The sequence below is a fragment of the Cottoperca gobio genome, chromosome 9 (genome assembly GCF_900634415.1).
Source record: "Cottoperca gobio chromosome 9, fCotGob3.1, whole genome shotgun sequence".
Lineage (NCBI taxonomy): Eukaryota > Metazoa > Chordata > Actinopteri > Perciformes > Bovichtidae > Cottoperca > Cottoperca gobio.
The window spans coordinates 6,034,686-6,057,427 of NC_041363.1; the positions used below are offsets into that span (position 1 = coordinate 6,034,686).

General features: G+C 40.7%; 2 protein-coding genes across 2 annotated transcripts; both read right to left on the reverse strand.

Annotated features, from left to right (window-relative positions):
• Positions 1 to 581: 581 nt before the first annotated feature.
• On the reverse strand, positions 582 to 8,902 carry LOC115013464 (transmembrane channel-like protein 2-B). Its single transcript, XM_029439795.1, has 19 exons — positions 8,765 to 8,902; positions 8,439 to 8,480; positions 8,023 to 8,190; positions 7,924 to 7,983; positions 6,245 to 6,371; positions 5,589 to 5,679; positions 5,408 to 5,489; positions 5,195 to 5,301; positions 5,005 to 5,103; positions 4,545 to 4,687; positions 4,313 to 4,460; positions 3,834 to 4,028; positions 3,512 to 3,691; positions 3,116 to 3,274; positions 2,800 to 2,928; positions 2,265 to 2,332; positions 1,715 to 1,954; positions 1,284 to 1,409; positions 582 to 898 (listed from the first exon to the last, which is right to left on the reverse strand). The coding sequence occupies exons 1-19, from the start codon at positions 8,808 to 8,810 to the stop codon at positions 721 to 723; spliced, it is 2,388 nt and encodes a 795-aa protein (XP_029295655.1). The 5' UTR covers positions 8,811 to 8,902; the 3' UTR covers positions 582 to 720.
• Positions 8,903 to 11,831: 2,929 nt separating this feature from the next.
• LOC115013618 (transmembrane channel-like protein 1) lies at positions 11,832 to 17,433 on the reverse strand. The gene is made up of 18 exons (XM_029440054.1): positions 17,066 to 17,433; positions 16,769 to 16,957; positions 16,571 to 16,661; positions 16,405 to 16,486; positions 16,151 to 16,257; positions 15,951 to 16,049; positions 15,662 to 15,804; positions 15,435 to 15,579; positions 15,165 to 15,359; positions 14,618 to 14,797; positions 14,391 to 14,543; positions 13,938 to 14,066; positions 13,779 to 13,846; positions 13,456 to 13,695; positions 13,254 to 13,379; positions 13,035 to 13,113; positions 12,505 to 12,640; positions 11,832 to 12,276 (listed from the first exon to the last, which is right to left on the reverse strand). Exons 1-18 carry the CDS (start codon positions 17,431 to 17,433, stop codon positions 12,053 to 12,055), a joined length of 2,754 nt encoding a protein of 917 aa, XP_029295914.1. The 3' UTR covers positions 11,832 to 12,052.
• Positions 17,434 to 22,742: the final 5,309 nt, after the last annotated feature.

Consider the following 22,742-nt stretch of genomic DNA (forward strand, 5'->3'; position numbering starts at 1 on the left):
TCTCTGGTTAGCAGTGATTCAGTGTTTAATCAACACTTTATTATGAAGTTAAAGCAAAAGTGTTGTTAATTACCACTTTAAGTATTTGGCATGTTTGAAAAAATACTGGTTTTAATGCTTTTCATTGAGGCAAAAAGTAATTGCATATACATGAATGTATATCTTTTATTTTTCTCAATCAGTAAGAATTAAAAAATATATATGATTATTCTAGTGACACCCTCCATGTGCAATATGACTGCAGTTGCCATGTTAGCAATTTTAGGTAGCGTCTGGATTTTAGTCCATGAATCGTGGCTCTTATCGCCTTGGAGGCCCACCCCGCCCTCTTCCTCTCCCAGGTCCAGGTTGAGGACTCCTAGCATTTCCAGGAGGCCCTCTTCTTGGCCCCGGGGCACGGGTCACTGGAGCCCTAGGGTTTGAAGCAGCCAGTGACACATCCTTTTGCAGATTAACTCCTTTTGCTGCTGCACCCGGCTTTGTTTTGGGAGACTTGATGCCCTTGTCGATTATGACATCTGATGGAGAACAAAAGGAGTAGTGAGGACGAGTCGGGTGCTGATAACATTTGCAGTAAAGGTGTGTGTGTGTACCAGGTGTGCGCTCTTCCTCGATGAGAGGCGGTATTAGAGACTTGTTGGGCAGCAGGTCCTCCAAGTCTTTCATCACTTCATTAGTGCTGTCCTTGTTGTTCCGTCGGTTTTTCTCCTCGTCTCGAGCCTAAAGTGTCCACGAATAAACCGCACAGTCATTAGTTTGATCCTGAACACGGGAAATATTGGAAAAAGAGGGAACATGCAAGAGAACGCTCATACTGACCATTTTCATCTTTCTTTTAAGGTCTATGTTTGCTTGTTGGTATCCTTTTGACACTGCATTCAGGTAGTAGAGGGCCAACCTGTTGTGCAGTATTATAAGTCTTTTAGGTGAGAGTCATTGTCAACAGTCGGGCTTTAAACACGGGGAAGTGAACTAAGGTCACACCCTCCAAGTTTTACATAGGTATACATTTTAGACTGCCGATATCCAGGCAGTGTGCAGATGTCTTCAGTCATTTTACTAATTTACAGAATTATGAATTTAAAAATACACAAATAACAGCTGTACAGATGTATTTGTGTTGTCAGCTTTTCAGGGAAATTGAAAGCTGTAATTCAGAACATATGTCATTTCAACCTATTCATGTTTTCCTTCCTCTCCAGTAGATGAAATGGCATTTCACCTCAATTATTTTTAGCAGATACAACATAGTATTTTCCAGTTGATATTTAAATGATACTTACACCATGAGGAGGACAGCAGGCATGATGAGTCCAGGATTGGTGGCATATGTAAAAATGTTTGCTATGAAAGATGGCAGATCCTGTTCTATCGTCTCCATGACCACGTCATACATCTTCTCCTGGCCACTGGGGGGAAAACAGGCATCAAATATAATACATGATCTGTTGTATATCAATAAAAATTGTCCACCAAATTGCAAATGTGAGATCGTTTTAGTATGTTTTCTCGTACAATATTGCAAATGGTTCATTGCAAATAAAGCAAATCAAATGAAACTATGTTTTTGCACTAGTGTAGGCCACTGTCTAAAATACTTCTGACCTGCAGAAGAACTAATAATTACCTCTCGCAACAATCTAACTTTGTAATATTATTTAACATTTCTCTATCGTGTACCATTCCAGTCCTACTGTCTCCATCTCTTACTGACCTGAATGGCCCGCAGTCAAATGACGGGGACAAGGTCATGATGGTGTAGACAACAGGCAGCAGGCTGAGGAACAGCACGAGTAGCAACAGGCCCATGTAGAAGTTGTTGGACCGCGAGGCCTTGAAAACTCGCTCATGGGGAACGTTACAGCACATCACTGCCCAGCACTGATAGTACATCGAGGACAGGAGACGCAAAACGTTCAGACCCACCAGACCTGGAGCGTAAAATGCTCCCATCCTGAGGAAAACAGCAGCAATATTATTTATAAAAAAAAAGAAATACTGAATAATCAGCTGAGCTTTAACTAATCATTTAGAAAACGTTCATGATTTAATATCAATATGGCTCCAATATCAACAGTCAAACAAATAACACAAATAATATGAAGAGGCAGGCACTCCACACTCACTATCTCCTTAATTATAGGCACTTTGGAGACAGACAACAGAGAAACATAAGCTGTTTTGCAGCTCATTTATTAGTCCCATTAGAGAATACAGAAAGAGACAGAGCATCAAATCAAGTATGCAGATGTGGAGTAATTCACCATATCATTCCTTGATTGAAGATAAGCCCCAGCACGTTTCCACTGATGTCAAACTCTCCGTATGAAGGCTGGAATCAACACAATAACATGATTAGCACGAGATGAATTAATAAGAGCCCGCTCGTTACACTTGCCATTTGCTCATCTCTCTGTGTCTACGCTTCTCTCTCTCTGTAATTAAGTTCTCATTGCCGTGTCCTGTGTCACTGAATGTTAGGGATCAGCTGTCTTCCCAGATGTCATTGTATGGTATCACGTTGACTCGGATCCAATACGAACTGCGCTGCACTCACACACTCTTCAATAATAGCTGAATGACATGGAAGCTAAACAATGATAACATAAACTGTTACACCATCTTGAAATCCACATTCAGACGCATTACCGCAGACATGGAGTACTGTCACATGATGTTTACAGCACAGGACATAGAAATGGTTTAATGTTTTGTTGTTATTCACTTAATCTCACCGAACAAACAAAACAAAACACACATATGTACACCGACACACTGACACGCACTACAAGTACTCACAAATCCGGCCTCCAGGTCCCAGCACCAGCAGTAGTTAAGAAAGCGGACAATAACAGCACGAAGAAAGTCACCAACCAGGATGGTTAAATAGGTCACCTGCATGTCCGACACGATCAGCTTCACAAATCCCTAAACAGCATCAGTAACCATCGTTTAAAGGAAGCAAAAGAGAACAAATGTAGAGGAACGATGCTGCAAACTGAGTAAAATAATCCCACTGTGTCTACTACAGCTACTACAATATGCATCTGTGTTTCCACCCTTCATTTCTCATTCACTACTGGACAACAGTATACAGAATAATGCAACTACTCACTATTCCCACTGCATTCTCCCAGCAGGGTCCTCTGATGACGTCAGCTGGTTGCACGTTTGGAGGAGGCACATCTGTCGTGTTGAAATGGGAGCTGTAGTTGGCGTAGTACTGTTCCAAAGCCCATATAGTGGCATTCCTGATGGACTTCTCTGTCTCCAACTAAAGAATAGAAAAATGGATCAAAGCATACTCAAGGCACGGCAGCTCAAACTTTATTTACGTAGCACAATTCGCACACAGTTTGCAGTCTGGATTTAAAGGAATAGTTGCACCTTTTCAGGAAATACTTCACTACTAATTCACTTTCTGGTTTATGAGTTGGATGACAAGATCAATAAAACTGCACCACATCTGCCTAGCAACAGGAGCAAACACATACAGGCAAATCTGTCATACCTTTTCATTAACCTCATCAAACAGGGCGAAGAGGAAGGTGTAAAGGTTTCCCAGGAAGAGAGCAAAGATTCGTCCCAGTTGCCACTTGAGGGCAATACGAGGGTGATAATTTTCCAATTCTGCGATGGTTTCAAACAGAGGAGGACACACCAGCCCCAACAGAGACATCACAACCTCCACCTGATACATTGGACCAGAGAGGGGGTTACTAATCTCATTTTCCAAGACTCAACTCTCCCAAATGTAGCTCCGTCTGTTCTATAAAATGATAAGCCGGAGAAGCATTGCTTATTTGAAAAATGCAAAGAAAAGAAAAACTTGCCTCGTTCTTTTCCAACCATGAGAGATTTTCTTTTTCCATTTTAGCAAAGTCCTGAGAACGTTTCACCACAAAGTAGATGAGGTATCCGCTGCCCCCAAGGCTGCAGGTGATCAGGAAGTTAGCCAGAACCCTGAGGAACCGTCGGAGATGGATGTTCTCATCTTTCTGGTTCTCCTGTTCATCCACGATGGATTCCTACAGCAGGGCAAAATAAGTCAATAAGGTTTCAAATTACTTGAAAGTTGTTGCAGTTTTCACATATACAATCCCTGTCACTGCAAACTCTTTAAAATACAACATATCTTGTAGCTAAATCGCATCCTGGTCTGCTAAGACTGCTGTCGTGAGGTATCTCAGGTTCTTCCATGATAGATCTTTCTATGTATGATTGTTAAATGCATTGAGGGAAATCCTTGCTCATGTTGCAATGCTCATCCCCCAACACAAACATACACACACGCACACACACACCTGCTAACCTTGAAGCTGGTGGTAATGGAGGCGTACTTATTGTCTGCAGTCTCTGGGTTTCCTATCAGGTAGTCCCAGCTGGTGAACATCTTCCAGCTGAAAGTGAACTCTCCCTCCTCCGCACCGTCGCCTCCTTCATTTGAGTTACGAGCCATCCTGAGAAGAGAAAATGACCACATTAAAAACACACAAACATCTCCTTCTACATGTACATCTGGTTGTTTGTGTGTCTTGCCTTACGTTCTTATGACAACCATCAGGCTGTATCCAAAGATGCCAACACCCACCAGCAGGTATGAAAGAGGGAGTCTGAACTGCAGCAGCCCGATCCTTCGCTCGTTGTTGAAGTACCCGTAGAACAAAAAGGAGTATTTGCAGTAGCCCTGTTGAGGTATATAAAGATACTAATGTCATACTAACATACACAGTGGTCTATCATTGGTTTACATCACACATAAATAACATAAATCTTCCTAATCAATACTTCAATGTTAGTTTCTTTGCTGATGATACAATGTTGTATGCCCCAGGATCCACAGCCTAGTTTTAAATGCAGAATTGACCAAGTATTCTCCACCTCTGCCAGTGACTCTGACTCTCCTGCCATAAAAAATATAAATGGCTCTCACGTTACTCTTACTGAGTCACGCAAATACTTAGGAATGTGTCTTGACAGCAGAATAATAAAGTAAATCCTTACTCCAAAGTCATTGAGCACAGAGAAGTCCATGGCTGTGTCCTGCTCCTCTCGAGGCACAGTTTTCCTGGGAATGGAGCCGTAAGGAAGACCCATAAGAATCTAAACAAAGAAAAAAGAAAAAGAAAAATGAAAACTTGTACGTCTGCTGCATCAAGAACCACCTGCTGACATGTATTGTGAGAGGCAGTACCTCAGGCAGCACCACCAGGCCAAACATGAGCCCAAACAGGACCATATTCAGACCGTACATCCACCTCAGGAAAATAAAGTAGGACGCCACGGATGATCCAAAGTGACCTATAATTAAGAAAACAGAGAACTTGACTTCAATATGTAGTGATATTAGAAACAGGAACGTCATCACTCAGTGATTATTTTCCAATAATGTCGTAGTGGTACCAACTTTCTACTTCCTTTATCTTCCTCTCCCAGGGTATGCAGGCTGTTTTGAAGTTCTCAAAGTCACGTTTAAACTTGATTACTTTCTGAAATAAAATTTAAAAAAGGTTTAAAATGGCTAATTACTTAATATCCTCCTCATTATAAAGTTGGTAGCTTCGAGTGTTTTAAAATAAGCAGATTACCTTGGCCATCATGACTTTGTATGCATACAGCTTCCTGCCTTTTCCCTTCCCAAGAGCTCCTTCAAATGTTTCAACAAACTCCTGCGCCTCTCTGTCAGAGAAAACACAAACCAATCAATGAATTAGTCATTGGCAACAGGAACAACATGAACAACATGAACAACATGAACAACATTGCATATGGTCAGAGAATCAGGAGGGAGACTTGGCAAGCAGCAGGTCAGTAAACCACAACAACATACATTAAACAGTGTCAAGCTCATGAAAAAGTGAAGGCAGTTCAGTATCGGGTTGCCTTACTTACACTGATCTGTACATAGTGAAACATACACACACACACACACACACACACACACACACACACTAACCTACATTGGCCCCGGCAAAGCAGCCAGTTCTGTTACTTATTCTCACGCTGAGAGGAAGATGTGTAACCGGCTGAACTACAGACGACCTTTTGTTTGTTGCCGAGGATGATAGGAAACCTGCTCTGACCTCTCTGTAAAACATCTCTAGTAGTAGTTTTGACTTTTCACAGACCACAGCACTGATAAAGAGAAGTACCAACCAGCTAAAGAACGTTTAATAGTGAAGGATCAACATCGCAGGCATTTCCCAAAGTCGTGATAAATAGTCATGAAGAACAAAATCTTTACTTGAGCAGCACGAGTCTCCTCTTCATGCGCCAGGGTTTGTTCCTTAAGGTAGCGATCAGTTTCTTCTTCTCCTCTACCTGCTCCTTTAGGGCTGCCATCTCTCCCTCTGAGAGCGATTCTTCATCAGAGGAGGAGGAGGAGGAAGAGGAGGAAGAGCTGGTAAAGGGAAAGAGCTGTTACGTGGCTTTGACGAGGCACTACAGGCAACACAATCTAAACCTCAGACACCAGCATCAGAACATTCAAAACCATTGTGTGTCGCTCTTGTGATTATTGCTATTTAAATCACTTTTGCGGCTCCAATATTTCGGACTACAGTTTCAGTATTCAGTTTTGCATCTGCGATATCTGTGATAGAATATTTGGCAAGTATGTACCTTAGCCTAAGTTATTCAAGATGTGTTTGTATGATTTTAATAAATGTAATTGTAGTTTTAGCACCATCATGAGGTCATTTTTAAACTGTGTCCAATACTTGCACACCTGCAAAACTAAGGATATTCCCATCAGCCTCAGCTGTTCTTAATGTTAGCATGCTAACATGTTACACGTTACAAGACTGTAAACATAGTAAACACATGAGGCACGTCGCTAGAAACCATTGTTTTCCTAATGTTATCAGCATGTTAGCATGTTGAAATGAGCATTTAGCTAAATAGTAGTTTGCTAGAAAATAACTAGTTTGTACGATGTGCTGTCCGGCTGCATCTGAAGGCTGAACGTGTGTTTAGTTGTTCTTATGAGACACACTCGAAGGCGGGGTGACAACTAAAGCAAGGGGGAGACGCAACAAGCATTTAGATATGGGGATAATGCACATTTTTGGACTGTCACTCCTTCATTGTGAATGTTGGATGGTCAGATTCGGTTGGACACCGCCCATCTTGTTCATTGTTCTTCATGACAGCATGCTTGTCTGTTAAAAATGTCCCATGCTTCCACAGAAGGGTGCAAATGTAAAAAAAAAAAAATGTATAAGCTAAGTCTAAAGCTTATTTTACCTTCGTCATACCGTTTAGTTTTTTTAAATTCTACAAAAATGAAGTTATTACAATAAATGATTTTAATAAGCAGGTTTAAGAGTAACGGTATGAATTTTGATTCTTCTTCTACAAGAAGTTAAAACCTTATTTCCTGACACTGGATAGTCTGAGCTGGTAATTAGCCACATTTTAAAATGAAACAGAAGGAAGATCTGATGTCTCAGGATGTTTTGTCCCACTGCCTTTATTTTAAGGCGGCATTAAATAATGGATGAACAAATGAGATTACATCATCCTTCACAGCAGCCAAACATCTGTATCAAGCACACTCGTTCATCAATAACTGAATAAATGATTAACTTAATGCTGCACATTTGGTGTTTGCTGTACACACACGTCATTATTAAACTTTTCTCATTACATGAACAGCATCTGACTGCTTATGTGCTACATTAAAAACAACTAGATGAACTCTTAATGCCATGTATTCAGGGAATGACTCTGAATGGAGAAAGCTCATCCAGGTGTGTGGAGCGTGCAGGTAGGTGAGGGACGTCTCTCAGAGAATACTGCACCTGCTCAACTTCTCATTCTTCTTTTTCTTGTCCTTCTCAGCAACTATATCCTTCCTGTTTTTCCCTTTAACATTTCCCTTCTCCTTATTCTGCTCCTCTTTCTCCTTTTTGGACACGGCTGCCCCTCGCTTTTTCGTCTTCCCTCTGTCTTCTTCGCTCTCCTCATCGCTCTCCTCCTTCGCTTTCTTCCTGGAGGCTTTTGAACTATTTTTTTTCACACTCCGCTTGTCTTCCTCATCGTCTTCATCGCTGTCCCGGGGCTTTGCCTTCTTCTTTCGTCCTCTTTTCCTTGGTGCCTCATCCTCTTCATCCTCCTCATCGCTGCTGACCCGTTTGGCTTTACGTTGGGGTTTGACTCTTCTGTTCTTAGCTCTCCTTCTGGCCTCATCTGAGACAAACGTATATACAGTTGAGGTAAAGTAGCTAAAACATTCATTCAGCATGGCATCAAGTGTGTGATGTTACTCTCATTAAATGCTAGTAGTGTATCTATGTCTATCAAAGAGGAAATTGGGTCAAAAGTTGTAAATAATCTTGAAGAAAAGAGGGAAAAACAAGCAATAATTTATATTAATTTGTCCATCACATTGTGACAAATCTTCAAGACATTGTCATATCCTGCTCCAACACACTCACCTTCACTTCCGCTGTCTGACACAACATCAACCTCCATCCCAACTGTGAACATGCAAGAAAAAAACGTATTATTATATATTATATTACAAATTAAGGGGATACAAAAAGGTTTTTGCTTCTCAATTGTAGGGGAGCAGAAGTATAAAGTAGCAGGAAATGGAAATACAGTACTTGAGTAAATGTAATTAGTTACTGTCCACAATGAATTCTACTCACTTATTATCAACATCAACAAAAAGCTGAATATTTAAAGCTGAAAATTGATTGTAAGGAACAATTACAGAGTTATTTTTAGCATAATAGCATTAAAAAAAAAATCTTCTCACCGTCTTCAACACTAATTGCAATTTCATTTTTCCTCTTTGGAGGCATTTCGCTGTGTCTCCGTTAGTTATTTCCTTTAGTTAGTCCTCTTCTGCTCACTCCTCTCCTTCCATGAGTCGCTCAGTGTAAGCGGCAGTTACACTTGTGAAGGTACTGTGTCAAAAATCCAGGATACACACCCTTACACACAAAATACACACACATGCAGGAACAGGTGTTCCTCTGTTTAGGCTGTTCATAGAGCGGGCTCCTTGACAACCATCAAAGACAACACAGTTCATTAGAGTTTAACAAGGAGCTCCGGAGAAAACAGGATGAGACAATGAACTTGTCAATCAAAATGCAAATTGCTATTACACTGGAGCAACACGAGCTCGGGTACAGTCCACCTGCTTTAACCCTCAAGTTTATTCAAATTGGATAATGGCTAACAATTTGTATACTTGTCATATAATGTTTGTGTATACAAGGTGGGTGGACAGCGTCTCAGTTGTGATCCAGAAAGGAGACACCAGAGCAAATGTAGACATGAAGGTCAGGCCCCATTAAAGTTAAATGAAAGTAATCCTGAGTGAAAAGTGAAACAAGTCACTGTATTTAAATACTGTATAGAGTCCTCTGTGGGGGTGCAAAGGGAAGTGAATTTGTAACTTCAATGTTTTATGAAAGGAACAAATCAGTCAGTTTTACAAGCAGTTCAATAAAGGATAATGTTATCTTAAAGCAATACTGACAAACCCATAGTTAGTCTTATTAAGTGAGTGTTTTCACAAGTTAGTGTCTTTGTGTTCAATCTTTCCACTATATCTCAACAAGGAAACACTTTCATACATGTTGAAATGACTGCTATATTAAGAATTGGCATTGTTTTAGGAGAGACTCTAAAAATTCCTTTCCTTTCATTAAGAGTTTGTGATCGCAAGGTAACAATAGAAACTGAGAGAAACATGCGTAATGTTCCTCTTTACATTCTGTCAACCACGACCTGTGTAGTTATGGTCAAATGTCAGATCTTTTGAATAATACAGGAGGAAACGGGAGACGTCTGGCTGCTAACACAGAGAGCAACACACTTCCGGGGGTGAAATAATTGACTGGCTTGAAGGCTTGTTCCATGAAAGAGAAAGTTAATCCCTCGGTGTTGGAACTTTTCGTGCCCTCCTCTTGTTTCTCTGCTTCCTGCAACCATTCAGGATTCCTCTCCATCCTACCTTCTCCATACTGTACTAGGCTTACAGAAGGCCTCGGTGCATTTCTCTATAAGATCCCAGCAGTCAAATCAGTGCGTGTAGCGCCGCAATGTCTCGCTCCTCCCTTTACCTTTAGGGAATAAGAGATGCCCATCATGGTACAGCAGACATTGAGGTATCCGGTAATGTGCAACCCATCGTGGCTCAGTTTTCTGCTACACTGTACCAGCATGGAGACTGGTACGGATTTTAACTCCAGCACACAGACATGCTTTACTTCCTTCCTCGGTTTCCATCAAATAATGTAATTGACAATTCTCGGCTCATGATGAAAGAATAAAGCATAGAGGCTTACTCCATCGTTCTCAAATAACTGCAGAATTAATACTTAATGCTCACTTGCCATGAATTGATCATGAGCATCGATGGAAGTGGATTTGATTGGCACTGTAATTCAACGTCAGTCAGCGGCACTATGAGCTTGTTGACTTGTTGTCTTGAATGATTTAGACGCAACACTTATTCCTCAATGACGACCCTTACATCGCTCAGATCTTAAATTTCAAGTCTTTGAATAGTCGTCAATATATAGAATTTCAGGTTAATAAAGTTAAGCTAATGAGACAACACCATCACTTTAACATTCGCCTGACAGGTCCGCTGAATGAAACGTTGATTGACAGGACACTGGATATGGCCATCCGGTTATCAGATGATACGAGTCGTCCATGGAGCACGAAGAAGATCAGAAGACCACAATTAATGGATTTACACTGACAGATCAAATCTGAATGTCTGGCACAGATTACATCTTTGTCGCTGCTGACCGAAAGAATAATAATCTGATCTTTATATAAATAATATTCATGTAGTGTATCATACAGCAAAAAAAAACAGATTTAAGTTGAGTGTTTAAGTCCAGCTAGAGATGAGTAAGGGATCCATTTAAGCCTAGCTAGCTAAGGTTAAATGGCCTCCGTGTCTAATGAATTGTTAAATGCTTTGGCCCATCTACAGGTCCCAGGACAGATGCGCTCAGAGTCTTTTAAAAATATATGTCAGTGGGTTTTTACATTGTAACTTTGAATATAACTAATTTGTTAGGAAACTGAAAGATCAACTGCAAAGATAAAGTCTGTTTATTCAATGTGATGTCATCTTATGTGTCGTAAAAGACAAAAACAAAGGTGTGTAGAATTAATCAAAAATAAATTAATACAATTTAGAAAAACACATCCTTGTTTAGCTCACTAAACAAGTTGAGGTAATTGTGTAATGGTTCAAAACAAATCATTTTTTCTAGTTGAATAAACTTAATATTTATTTAGTTGTTATTAAAGTTACAATCTTACAAGTGTCTTTGGCGGCACCTGTGGCGATAAGGTGTCATTGCAGGTGTGTTCTTAGATCTCACAGTCCCAGAGAGCGCTGGTTGTGATTTCCCCCGGGACACAGACACCCAGTTTGCAGGGGGATTTCATCAGCCTCGATAAAAAGTGACTTAAAATATTTATTTATTTTAAGAAATTCTTTGAGATTATTAAATTAAAATTAAATTATTAAAAACTTTACGTAATTTAATCATAATTCAGTTCATATAAATCTCTAGGTGAGTCTACACAATTTAAAAATGTAAATAATTTAAATAGTTTCCCTGTTTTGAATGCTGCATATAAGGAGAATTGTCAATTTCAGAATAATTAACCATTTAATACATAATTTAGTTATTAACTAATCCATGGTTTCAAAAGACACGTGACATATTCAGAACTTTAAAGCAACATTTAATTAAAGAAAATGAGATTCTGCTCGTGATTGTTTATTTAGTAAACAAAGAAACAAATACATATAAGTGATTTAATTCAAATGTGTTCAGTTTTGTCCCATATTAGTAAATTTAACCCATTCTTTAAAATACTTGGAAAGTTTTGCCCAGTTTGTATCGTGTTGGCGACTCATTTGAAATGCTTTCAGCTTCTTTTCATCATAAATACACAGTTTTAAAAAAACACTTTTGTCCACTGACTTCTCATTACTTAAAATACTCAATAAAGTGCTTGGTTTTTGAGTGACATTTGCTAACGTACTGTTTTCACTCCCTCAGTGTCTCTGCAGACTTGGCACCCTGTGCATCTTGGGTTCACTTTGCCGAGGGAAACCGGGCAGGTACCCGGGAGACCCGTGGTTAACATGGTGATAGGTCCGGGGGACGGGGGCTCTGGTGGCTGGAAGTTGGCCGTCTTGGTCTCTAACTGGAGGAGGAGGATGGCGTCCATTTTTATTATGATACTGCCTCTGACAACTGCCGTGGTCTTCTTCCCCATCTGCTGAAGGAGAAGGTCGGACAAGAGAAATGTATCATCTGTACTTTATACTGCTGTAGCTTTACTGTGTTAACTCATTGCGTTTTAGCAGGTGATGGGAAAATATGAAATAACTAGATACATTATTGCATGTGTGTCAAGAAGAAGTTCAGTTTAAGTTTAACAGATTTTAGTATTTGTTAAAAAAGATTCTTTGCTTCCTTTGTATCTGGAATTGAAAAGTCCCACCCTCTTGGTCTTGTCGTGAAGCGCTGTTGTTCTTGTGAAGCTCTGCAGACTGTGATGCAGTTTTTCTCGCCTCTTCTAGATCCGTTTGTGCCTTCAGCGCTGCTAGTTTGTTCTTCTTCTTGTTCTCCTCATTTTGCTTGAAAGGGACACAAAAGCACAGCATCAGTTCTTCTGTCTTACTTGTATTCATCTGCTGCTCTTGGCTCGCTCTTTGGACAGATATGAGCTGTTACTCTACTGCTCTCTGCTGGAGCGATGATACTAACACAACTAGTGTAAGCACAGACGACGTCACAGTGATCTATACACAGTGGGGAAGCTGCTCAATGAAAGTTCCTGTTCATTTTATAACCTTTCCTTGCACAAAATCAAATGTTCACATGTTTGTTTTACTACATTTCCACCATCATCACCTGATCATCACGACTAAATAGTGTAAACTTAATTAATTAGTGAATTCCAGTATAGCAGATAAAAGTTAGATCACTAGTGCTGGATGAGAGAGAAAACTAAATCTAATTTCGGGTTACCGTCTGTAGTTTTTTCTTCAGTTCCACATTAGCTTCTTTGTAACTTTTGGACGTGGATTGCAAGTAATAAATGGCCAGTCTGAAAGATAAAATAACAGATTATTACCATCAGAGAACCTTAAACTTTACCACTGAAAGGACATGATGACAACATGGTCATGCAGTATATCTTAAACTATGCAAAAGAATATATATTCATGCAGTCTGCTGCTGACTCACACCATAAGCAATATGAAGGGTAGCACCAGTCCAGGGTTCGAGGCATAGCTGAACACTTTACTAAACCAGGCGGGGAAGTCCGACTCGAGAGTCTCCTGGATCACATCGAACATACGTTTTTTCCCACTAAGGAGAAGAGAAGAATTGTGAAAGGAAGTAAAATCATCAAATTGTAAATGGCAGATCCCTTGAACATCAATACCTGAAGGGACCACAGTCAAAGGACGGGGGGATGGTGACGATGGTGTAGATGGCAGGCAGAGTGGATAGGAAGAGGATGACCAGCAACATGGCCATGTAGAAGTTGTTGGAGCCAGAGGCCTTGAAGACCCTTTCCTGCGGCACGTTACAGCACATCACGGCCCAGCACTGCAGGTACATGGACACGTGGAGCCGCAGGACGTTCAGGGCAGGCAGGCAGGGGGCGTAGAAAGCCCCCATCCTGGAGGAAAAAGATCAGGTGAAGCACATTCGAGGACAGCTTTTCAACGTCAGCTGATTTAAATCAAACCAATGTTTTCTCACCATATCATTCCTTGATTGAAGATCAGGCCCAGCACGTTCCCACTGACATCAAACTCAGAGTAGGACGGCTTTCCAGAAAAGACACAAACAACAACTCTGCTGTTAGCGAACATTTAAATGCACCGCTAGAGGCACGGTAACTGTAATCAGATGACTCACAAATCCGGCCTCAAGGTCCCAACACCAGCAGTAGTTGAGAAAACGAACAAGCACAGCTCTCAGGAAGTCGCCGATCAGCAGCGTGATGTAGGTTGTCATGGTATCAGATATGATCAGCCGGACAAACTCCTGCAAAAACATGTATATACACAGTATGCATGTTAAATGTAATGCATGGTTAGTTAAACTTTATGTATATGTTTTATTATTTCACATGCATATGCTTCAAATATGTGATTATTTAATGCAAACCTTAAATCACATGTGTGATGTGATCAGACCTATTTCTTCACTTCATTCTCCAGTAAAAGATAGTTTGTGAAAATATTAAATGTAAATGTAAATATAAAAGGTCATAATACTGAGTTTAAAAAGGTATTCCATTAAAACATTTCCCCGTTCAATGGTTATATTAAATGTTTTGTACGATTACATCATACAATGCACACTGACCTGGCCCACCATGGTCTCCCAGCAGGGCCCTCTGGGCACATCAGCAGGCTGGATGGTGATGGGTGGAGCAGTGCTGTTTTCTGATACTGTACTATTGTAAAGACTGGCTTCCCACGTGGTTATATTAAACTTTATTATCTTTTCCTCTTCCCGCTGCAACACATATACACACCACAGGTTAAGCATATCATAAAGTATCTCACATGTCTGCATGCTCTAGTTCTCACTTTGAGGTTGATCTCATCCATGAGGGCAATGATGAAGGTGTAGAGATTTCCCAAGAAGAGGGCGAAGATGCGACCCAGCTGCCACTGCAGTGCGACGCGAGGGTGGTAGTTCTCCAGGGCGCTGATGACGTCAAACAGCATGGGGCAGAACATCCCCAGTAATGACATGACCATGTTCACCTGAGGAAAACAAATTAATAATAACTGGTGGTGTTATTTACACGTGTGCTTGTTTTGCACCTGTTTTTACAGATGAGGAGAAAAGTCATTTAGATTTTTAATGAAAGAACTAAGAATTTTAACCTGTTCTTAAGTTATAAACAAATTAGATCTCACTTCTGGATCACCAGAAAATAAATGTTCTCACTTGCCACTCAGCTGTAACAACATAAAAATGAAAAATAATTATAGGCCAGATCCTTAAAATGATAGTGTGGTACTAAGGCTTTAAAAAGATATATCACAACACTCTATACACTGAACTTATAAGCTTCTTTCTCTATACGTATGTCTCTTTAATTCTCTGTCTCTCATTTATCATTGCTACCTCATTCCTTTCCCACCAGGTGTGGTTCTCCAGTCCATCAAGGGCGAACTTCTGCGAGCGACGCACTACGAAGTAGATGAGGTATCCACTTCCAGCCAAGCAGCACAAGACCAGGAAATTGGCCAGCACACGCAGAAAACGAGTCAGATGGATGTTGTCATCCTTTCGGCTCTCCTGCTCCTCTAAGATCGCCTCCTGCAGAGGCAGAAGGAAGCACATACAGGATATGGAAGAAGACGTAAATGACTTTACTGGATCGGCTTCACTGACCTTGAAACTGGTGGTGATGGAGGCAAACTTATTGTCCGCAGTCTCAGGGTTTCCTATCAGGTAGTCCCAGCTGGTGAACATCTTCCAACTGAAATTAAAGCTGTTATCATCTCCGACCCCCGACTCATTTGCATTACGGGCCATCCTAAAATATAATAATTACAGATTCAGTTCAACATTGTGATTGAAGGAGACTAAACGTTAAAAAGACAACACGTAAAACGTACGTTCTTATGACCACCATATAGCTATAGGCCACTGTTCCCACGCCAACCAGGAAGTACGACAGAGGCATACGGAACTTGAGCCAGCCAATGGCGCGCTGGTTGTTGTAGTAACCGTAGAAGAGGACTGAATACTGAGCGTAACCCTGTGTGGATGCACATTTCAGTTGAGGTGATATGCAACAAAGAATGCATCGTTATTTTTCACATGTAAACTGACTCACAGACACAACACAATGCTATTTCAAGAGATTGAGCTGAGTGTGATGTTGCATGTGTATCATCAACTGACTCCAAAGTCCCATAAGACAGCAAAGTCCATGGCACTGGCCGCCTCAGCCCGGGGGACAGTCTTTCTCGGGATGGTGCCATAGGGCCGCCCCATTAATGCCTGTTGGAAATAAGAAGGGGAGCAAGGAGGGTTATTAGAGAGTAAAAACTACAGACACAATACCAGGAAAACTGATGAAGAAAACAAGCCATGTACTGTACCTCTGGCACCATAACAAGGCCAAAGGTCAGACAAAACAAGATCATGTTGATGCCATACATCCACCTCAGGAAGATAAAGTAAGAGGCAACCGAGGAGCCGAAATGACCTGCGAGGGAATAAATATAAGGTTACACCAGTAATGAGTTGCTGAACGCAGGGAAGCTATGTGATTCATCTTGCACGGTCTCTCTTTGAAGTCTTGAATATTATGACGGGAAATTTGAGATATGAGGGGAAAGAAATTCAAACTTACTTTCAATCTCCTTGATTTTCATCTCCCACGGAATACAGGCGGTTTTGAAGTTTTCAAAGTCCCGTTGAAACTTCATCCATTTCTACAAAAGGAATATAGTACATCCAAATGCATCGTATATTCAATAAAAGTATTTAGATAATAATATGAATAGGGGAAAGATTACCTTGGTCATCATGACTTTGTATGCATACAGCTTCCTGCCTTTTCCTTTCCCCAAAGCTCCCTCATATTTCTCCACAAACTCCTGAGACTCCCTACGAGCAGGTGAATGGTTTTATTCAAAGTGAACCACAGGCCAGATGTTGCATTACAGCTGATCCTGAGAACTCTTGTTTTTAGGATCCTAATTCAGTGAATTTACCGTAAAGTCACAAGTTTCTTTTTCATTGACCAGGGTTTCCCCCTCAGACCTTGGATCAGTTTCTTCCTCTCGTCCACGGCCTCCTTCAGCATCTCCAGCTCCTCCGGTGTCAGAGACTCTGGCCTCACCTCTTTCTCCTCATTGTCCTCTTCTTCATTGTCATCTTCTTCACTTGTCACCTGCTCTGAACTGAGGAATAGTGCATTAAAAGTCTTTGTGCATTTATTGTGTGCATGACACGATAGTTTTCAGAAGCAGGTAATTACAGATACGTGAGTTTGTGAGATAATACTTTACCTCGTTTCAACAACTTTCTTGCGCTTTTTCTTCTTCTCTTCCCGCGCTTTCTCCTTCACTGTACGTTTACCTCCATCCTCTTCTCTCGTTTCTTTTTTTGCACTTCCATGTTTCTTTTTCCCCTTGACATTTCTCTCTTCAGCTTCTCCCTCTTCCTCCTCCTGCTTCTCCTCCATTTCTTTCGTTTTTTCATTTTTGACATTCTTCCTTGTTTTTACTGCCTTGCTGCTTTTTATTTTGGGCTGCTCCTCCTTGTCCCTCTCTTTCCCTGTTGCTTCTTGATCACTCCTTGCTCTCTTTCTCCTGCCTTTTTCTCTTCTCTCAGCCTGTAATTCCTCTCCCCCTTCTCCTGCTCTAGATGCTCTCATTCTTCTCTCACCATTTCCCCTCTTCCTTTTCTCTCTATCACCATCCCTTCTTTTTCCTCTGTGTCTTTCCCTCTTATGTTCTTCTTGAAAAGTGGCAACTTCATCCTCCTCACCTGTAGTAAAAACACAGACGCTGTGTTGCATAAGCATTGACATGCTGTGATTTGTGCTATTGGGTCATGCACATATTATTTACACTCACTCACATCATTGACACTTTAATGGTGTCCCTTTCTTTATCTCCGCGGTGCTATAATTATCTTACAGTATTGTGAAGTTTGTCATTGTTCTCTACTCAGTCAAACCGTCTCTTCTCTGTCACTGATATATTTTCATCCAGGTGTGATACTCCCGTGATAATTGGAGACACAGGTCATGATAAGGGGGCGAAAGGGAATATTATATAGGGGGAGGGGGAACTGGTGGAGTAGCGAGGCCAGATGTGTGTAGGGTGACAGCAAAGCTTCTGAGAGAAGACAAGGAACAACTGGTCAAAAGCTCCGACATAATCGCCCCCGGGAGCAGGATAACATTTAAAATGTAAAGAGCATTAAGAAGTCAAGACTCCTCTGCCTCCCTGAGGATTAAGTCAATTGAACTACAGGAACCTTTAGTGATTCATGTAGTAACATAAGAACCCGCTCACCTTCGAATTGCAGTCCAATGTCAACTGCGGGAGAGAGAGATTAAAGTTCAGAAAACTCAACCTACAACTCTCCAGAATGTTCCCCTTTGTTAACTTATCTTATTATTTAAAATTATTACAACTTCTTTTTACTATTTATGGTAATTTCCACCAAGTTATAATAATTTAGATCTGTATAATGTGTCAAGAGAAATTCGTTTTTATGCTTTGAATTGAATACATTATGAGTATTATCGAGTGATATTAAAATGGATATAAATCGCCACAATTACAGCATTATATAAGAATATTATATTATTTGATTATAACTATTGATGCATTATGATGTTCATATCTTTAAATTGCAGCTGGTAAAGGAGGAGCTTATTTCTTAACTTTATATATTGCAAAAAACAAGGGATCAATACAGTTAGCCTATAATAATAAATGAAGAAAGATGTGTTGATTATATTTTGTATTATTAATCCGAATCTGTGTCTTTAAAGTCAAGTTATCAAATAAATGCAGTGAATTGTAGTAGATTAGAAGACTAAGGAAATAGAAAAGTAAAGTACAAGTATGTTAAGTACAGTACTATGTAGATGAGGTTAGTCACATAAACAATGAGCTGGTGGCGAGACTGGACACATAATTAAAAGTTCTGAAAGTGATCACTACACAAGTTGACTTGATTTAACTGACAAACCTGTAAAATAATTACATTTATAATTTCCGTTGTTATGTAATTCTGTTGTCTCTGTTCTGTGAGAGTTTTTTCAGATACATTTACAACATCAACAGCTCCTTCCTCCTCTGATGACGTTAGCTTTATAAATCCAGTTCATTTGTTTATATCTTCATTTCAACACTGACCCCTTTCACCGGTCTCACTTAGCCTACCTTGTTGTATACCTGGCACTGTTACCCTGCAGTAAAGGGGGATAAAGAGGAAAACAAAGAGGACCGCTGACAAATTGAGCTGATATTTATGTAGTCGGCCCTTTGATGTGTGTCTTTAATGTAACCCGAGTGGCCAGCACCGGGGTCATTACGGCTGTGTGCAATAGAGGGGCACAAAAGAGACAAACAATGGCCTAATGAAGGGAGACGGGGCGGCTACGCCCACGAGGACGGGGAGAGGCCAGAGGGCAAGAGGCCAACTCCCAAATATGCAGCTGACTGAGAAAATACATTTGAGGTGGTTGGTTTGAGGCCTTTTGTTGATTATTAAAACCAGTTTAAACAGCTGTATTAATTTGACATATTAATGAATTTAAGGCTCTATTAAACTCAATAAATATGGATGTTTTTATCCAAAACTTCATTCAAATCCTAATGAACTTGTTGACATAACTGAAGACAATTTAAAGCAGATTATGTAAATCTACCACAGGCAAAAGGAATGAATGTCCTCCAACGTAATATTGAATATGTGAAAAACAGAATAGAAATCTGGTCATGGGAATATAAAGATGGTCTTACTGTCATTCTCAGAGGTGATCAGACTGTCTCGAGGCATCTTCCTCTCATGGTCCTGTAACCCCTAAAACAGTCGGCCCAGCATCCAGCAGACTGTGCGTGTGTGAGCTTCTGCAGGGTTTCAGTGGTCCCTCTGCGTCTGCATCTTCACAGGGAGGGATGCTGATTATCCAAGCCCACACACACTGCCATGGGGATGAAGAGTGTGTGTGTGTGTGTGTGTGTGTGTGTGTGTGTGTGTGTGTGTGTGTGTGTGTGTGTGTGTGTGTGTGTGTGTGTGTGTGTGTGTGTGTGTGTGTGTTTTTTTTTGAAGGGCTGGTACATGATGAGTAACTGGCATGGGAAGTTTACTTTTTCCTCGCCACCCATCGACCCGAAACAGGGACAATGACAGCATGGAAACTCTAGAGCGGCGCAATTTCACTAGCGATCAATTATTCAAAGCAGTTATGACTGCCTTTATGCAGCTGTGTGTGTGTTTTGTGAGTGTTTATGTGTGTGGACTTCTGAGTATGTGTGTGAAAAGACATGAGGGATTGTTTTCATTGTATCATAATGCATGATTCAGCTGTTAGGGTTCACATGACTCAGCTGTTAGGGTGACATTCAAAAATCACATTTACCTCAAGTAGCTGGTCCACAATTAGCTTTTCTTCTTAAAATAAGGGCTAGATATTGTGTTATATCAGTGTACAGATGGCTGTTTTTCACATATGTATCAGTTAGTTCTTGCTATTTTGTTCCCACACATTGATCTTAGACACCCTAGTAATTTAGTCAAGTCAAGTATTTTTTTATTTATATAGCACCAAATCATAACAGAAGTTATCTCTCAATACATTTCATATAGAGCATGTCTAGACCATACTCTTCAAATACTGACATGACCTAAATATGAGGCGAACTGAACATAAACATGCTGAATATATATAATACAATATGGAGTCAGTACCGATCCAATACACCTGTAGAGGGCGCTGTTGCTCTATACAGGAATATGTAAGAAGACACACGTCTAACTTGGTAACAATTCTTTTATTAAATCTTTATCTGACCTGTTTTCATCATGTGTATTTGTGAAAGCCCAAAGCGTCACAGTCAGATATGTAAGCATGTTTGTGTAACTCTCACGTGATATGTGAGCAAGGAGTGTGGGAGGTATATCAGTTTCCTCTTGCTAAACTTAGTTGGGATTCGTGGACAGAGAGGTGAAGTAAAGACTGTAAACTGATCTTTCGACAAGATACCATAAGGGGATTTTATTATTTTAAAAGTTGGGTGAACAGACCTTTTAAGGAGTAGTATGTGTAAAGATGATGAGGCCTTATGGGCACATGCGATATTACACACCTGTCTGTCAAACTATGTGAAGCTGAGTGTCTGCACTTGTGTAATATATACAAACCAGCATGTGTAATGCTTTTAAAGTAATGTCTTCTTAGGGTTTATAAACTCTACAGAACATAGATTCAGAACCAGGTATATCCATGAGAATTATAGGGATTATATTATAGGAATCATAATGTGCAAAGAAGTGATTATATGCCTCGTGGTTTCAATTAACTCTCTTTATTAAGAGTAAAAATAGACCATACAATCTAATCAAACTCATATGTGTCTCCATGTGTTTGCATTCTGTTCCAGTCTGTCCTGATGAGTGTACCTAGTAGTGTGTAGTTGTGCATATACAGCACAGATTGTCTGTGCTGTTCTTTCTTGTTTGCTGATACACTCAAAGACGTGTAGCTGTCAGTGTGCAGGCATTAGACAGTGATTCATCTCACAGTTGGTGTGGTAAAAGGCTAGTGAGTTCTGCAAAGGGTCTGTATGAGTCAAACAGTAGCTCTGTAACAGATGATCTGTCTGTCACCAAGAGCCCTGCCCCCCTAATGCAGGTCAGAGAGGCCAGAGAAACAGCAGACTCAGAGGAAACCTGTCTACTGAGGTCTGAGGCATTGTACCTGAGGAGGTTTTAAAACATCAATTTAACAGTTCTTTGCTGGTCATATTAAGATCAACTGAAGTTGTGTTTTTAAAATCCTTTATCTCCTATTTCCTATGTACAGTAAGAGTAATGTACAAATGCACAAACAAAGGCTGTTTGACTTGATTCTGCCTGAGTTTCTCTGTCGATAACAACCCGTGAACTTTGTATAGCATTAAATTCTCCTCAGCTCCACAAATGTTGACACTAAACGTAAAGCAGCAGGGAGTTGTGGCCCGAGGGCCAAACTTGGCTGTTTCTGTGTCAGAGAGAGAGAGAGAAAGAGAAGGGAGCTGAGAGGGGAGCGCAGGTTAATCAGGTGTGGCTCAGGCTATAAACACATTTTTGCCAAAGGAATTCAAAATTAAACAATCATTGCATACAGAGACTTCAACACATCCAAAGCTGGAATGCTGTCGGGATGATTGGTTGCTTTTGAGCAAAGGTTATACTTGTTTTTCCTTGAGTCTATAGAAAAACATACCTACTTTGACTATTGCTGGAATTTCATCCTAGTCCTTTAAACATCCATAGAGGTGTTTCTACAGGACGAGAGCTGACTGTTGGCCCAGTATGGATGAAGAGGAAGAAATAAAACTTTTCAGGAAGGAGATTTCAGAAGTTAACTTATCAGGAGCTGGAGAGGAAACGAGAGAAATAGGTGGTTGACATGGAAGGAAGAGCAGAAGTGTGTTGCTCAATTTTGTTGCAGCATGTCCATGGCACAGTTACAGATAGACAGTGTAAGGGTGAGTGTGTGAGAGAGAGAGAGAGAGAGAGAGAAAGAGAGCATGGTACGTATGCGTGAGTAAAACAGCGTCATCAAGCAAAGAGGCAGACCCTGTCAGACTCTGGGTGCTGTTAGGGGCGGGACTTGGCCGCTGCAATTGACAGATTACAGCGGCGGAGGCGTGGCTTGTTCTTGCAGACAGAGAAGCACGTGGCCAAGCCCGTCTGCACGAGGGAGCAGCAACAAAGACCGGCCAGTCTGGAGAACAGAGCCAAGCACAGGACATCTGCTGCACACGCACACATACTCTCTTTCACACACACGCACTCACATCTAAGGGTTCACATTTGTTCACCTCACGCAGGCATGCAGCCTACATAGAGTCTCATATATCAGGTGCTAAAGACAAACCCACAAACACAAATAGCAGCATATACATGTAACTGACAATTATAAGACAGCAACATACACACATAGTTGCATGCATTCTT

Excerpts from the sequence above, each read along its gene's own strand:
- LOC115013464 (XM_029439795.1), bottom strand. The coding sequence starts at position 8,810 with ATGCCTCCAAAGAGGAAAAATGAAATTGCAATTAGTGTTGAAGACG. Across the intron at positions 2,929-3,115 it reads GGGAGAATGCAGTGGGAATA|GGATTTGTGAAGCTGATCGT; the intron begins GTGAGTAGTTGC and ends GATGCTGTTTAG. Across the intron at positions 1,955-2,264 it reads TTCAATCAAGGAATGATATG|GATGGGAGCATTTTACGCTC; the intron begins GTGAATTACTCC and ends TGTTTTCCTCAG.
- LOC115013618 (XM_029440054.1), bottom strand. The coding sequence starts at position 17,433 with ATGAGAGCATCTAGAGCAGGAGAAGGGGGAGAGGAATTACAGGCTGAG. Across the intron at positions 15,805-15,950 it reads CTGTCTTATGGGACTTTGGA|GGTTACGCTCAGTATTCAGT; the intron begins GTCAGTTGATGA and ends GCATCCACACAG. Across the intron at positions 12,641-13,034 it reads TGAAGAAAAAACTACAGACG|CAAAATGAGGAGAACAAGAA; the intron begins GTAACCCGAAAT and ends GTCCCTTTCAAG.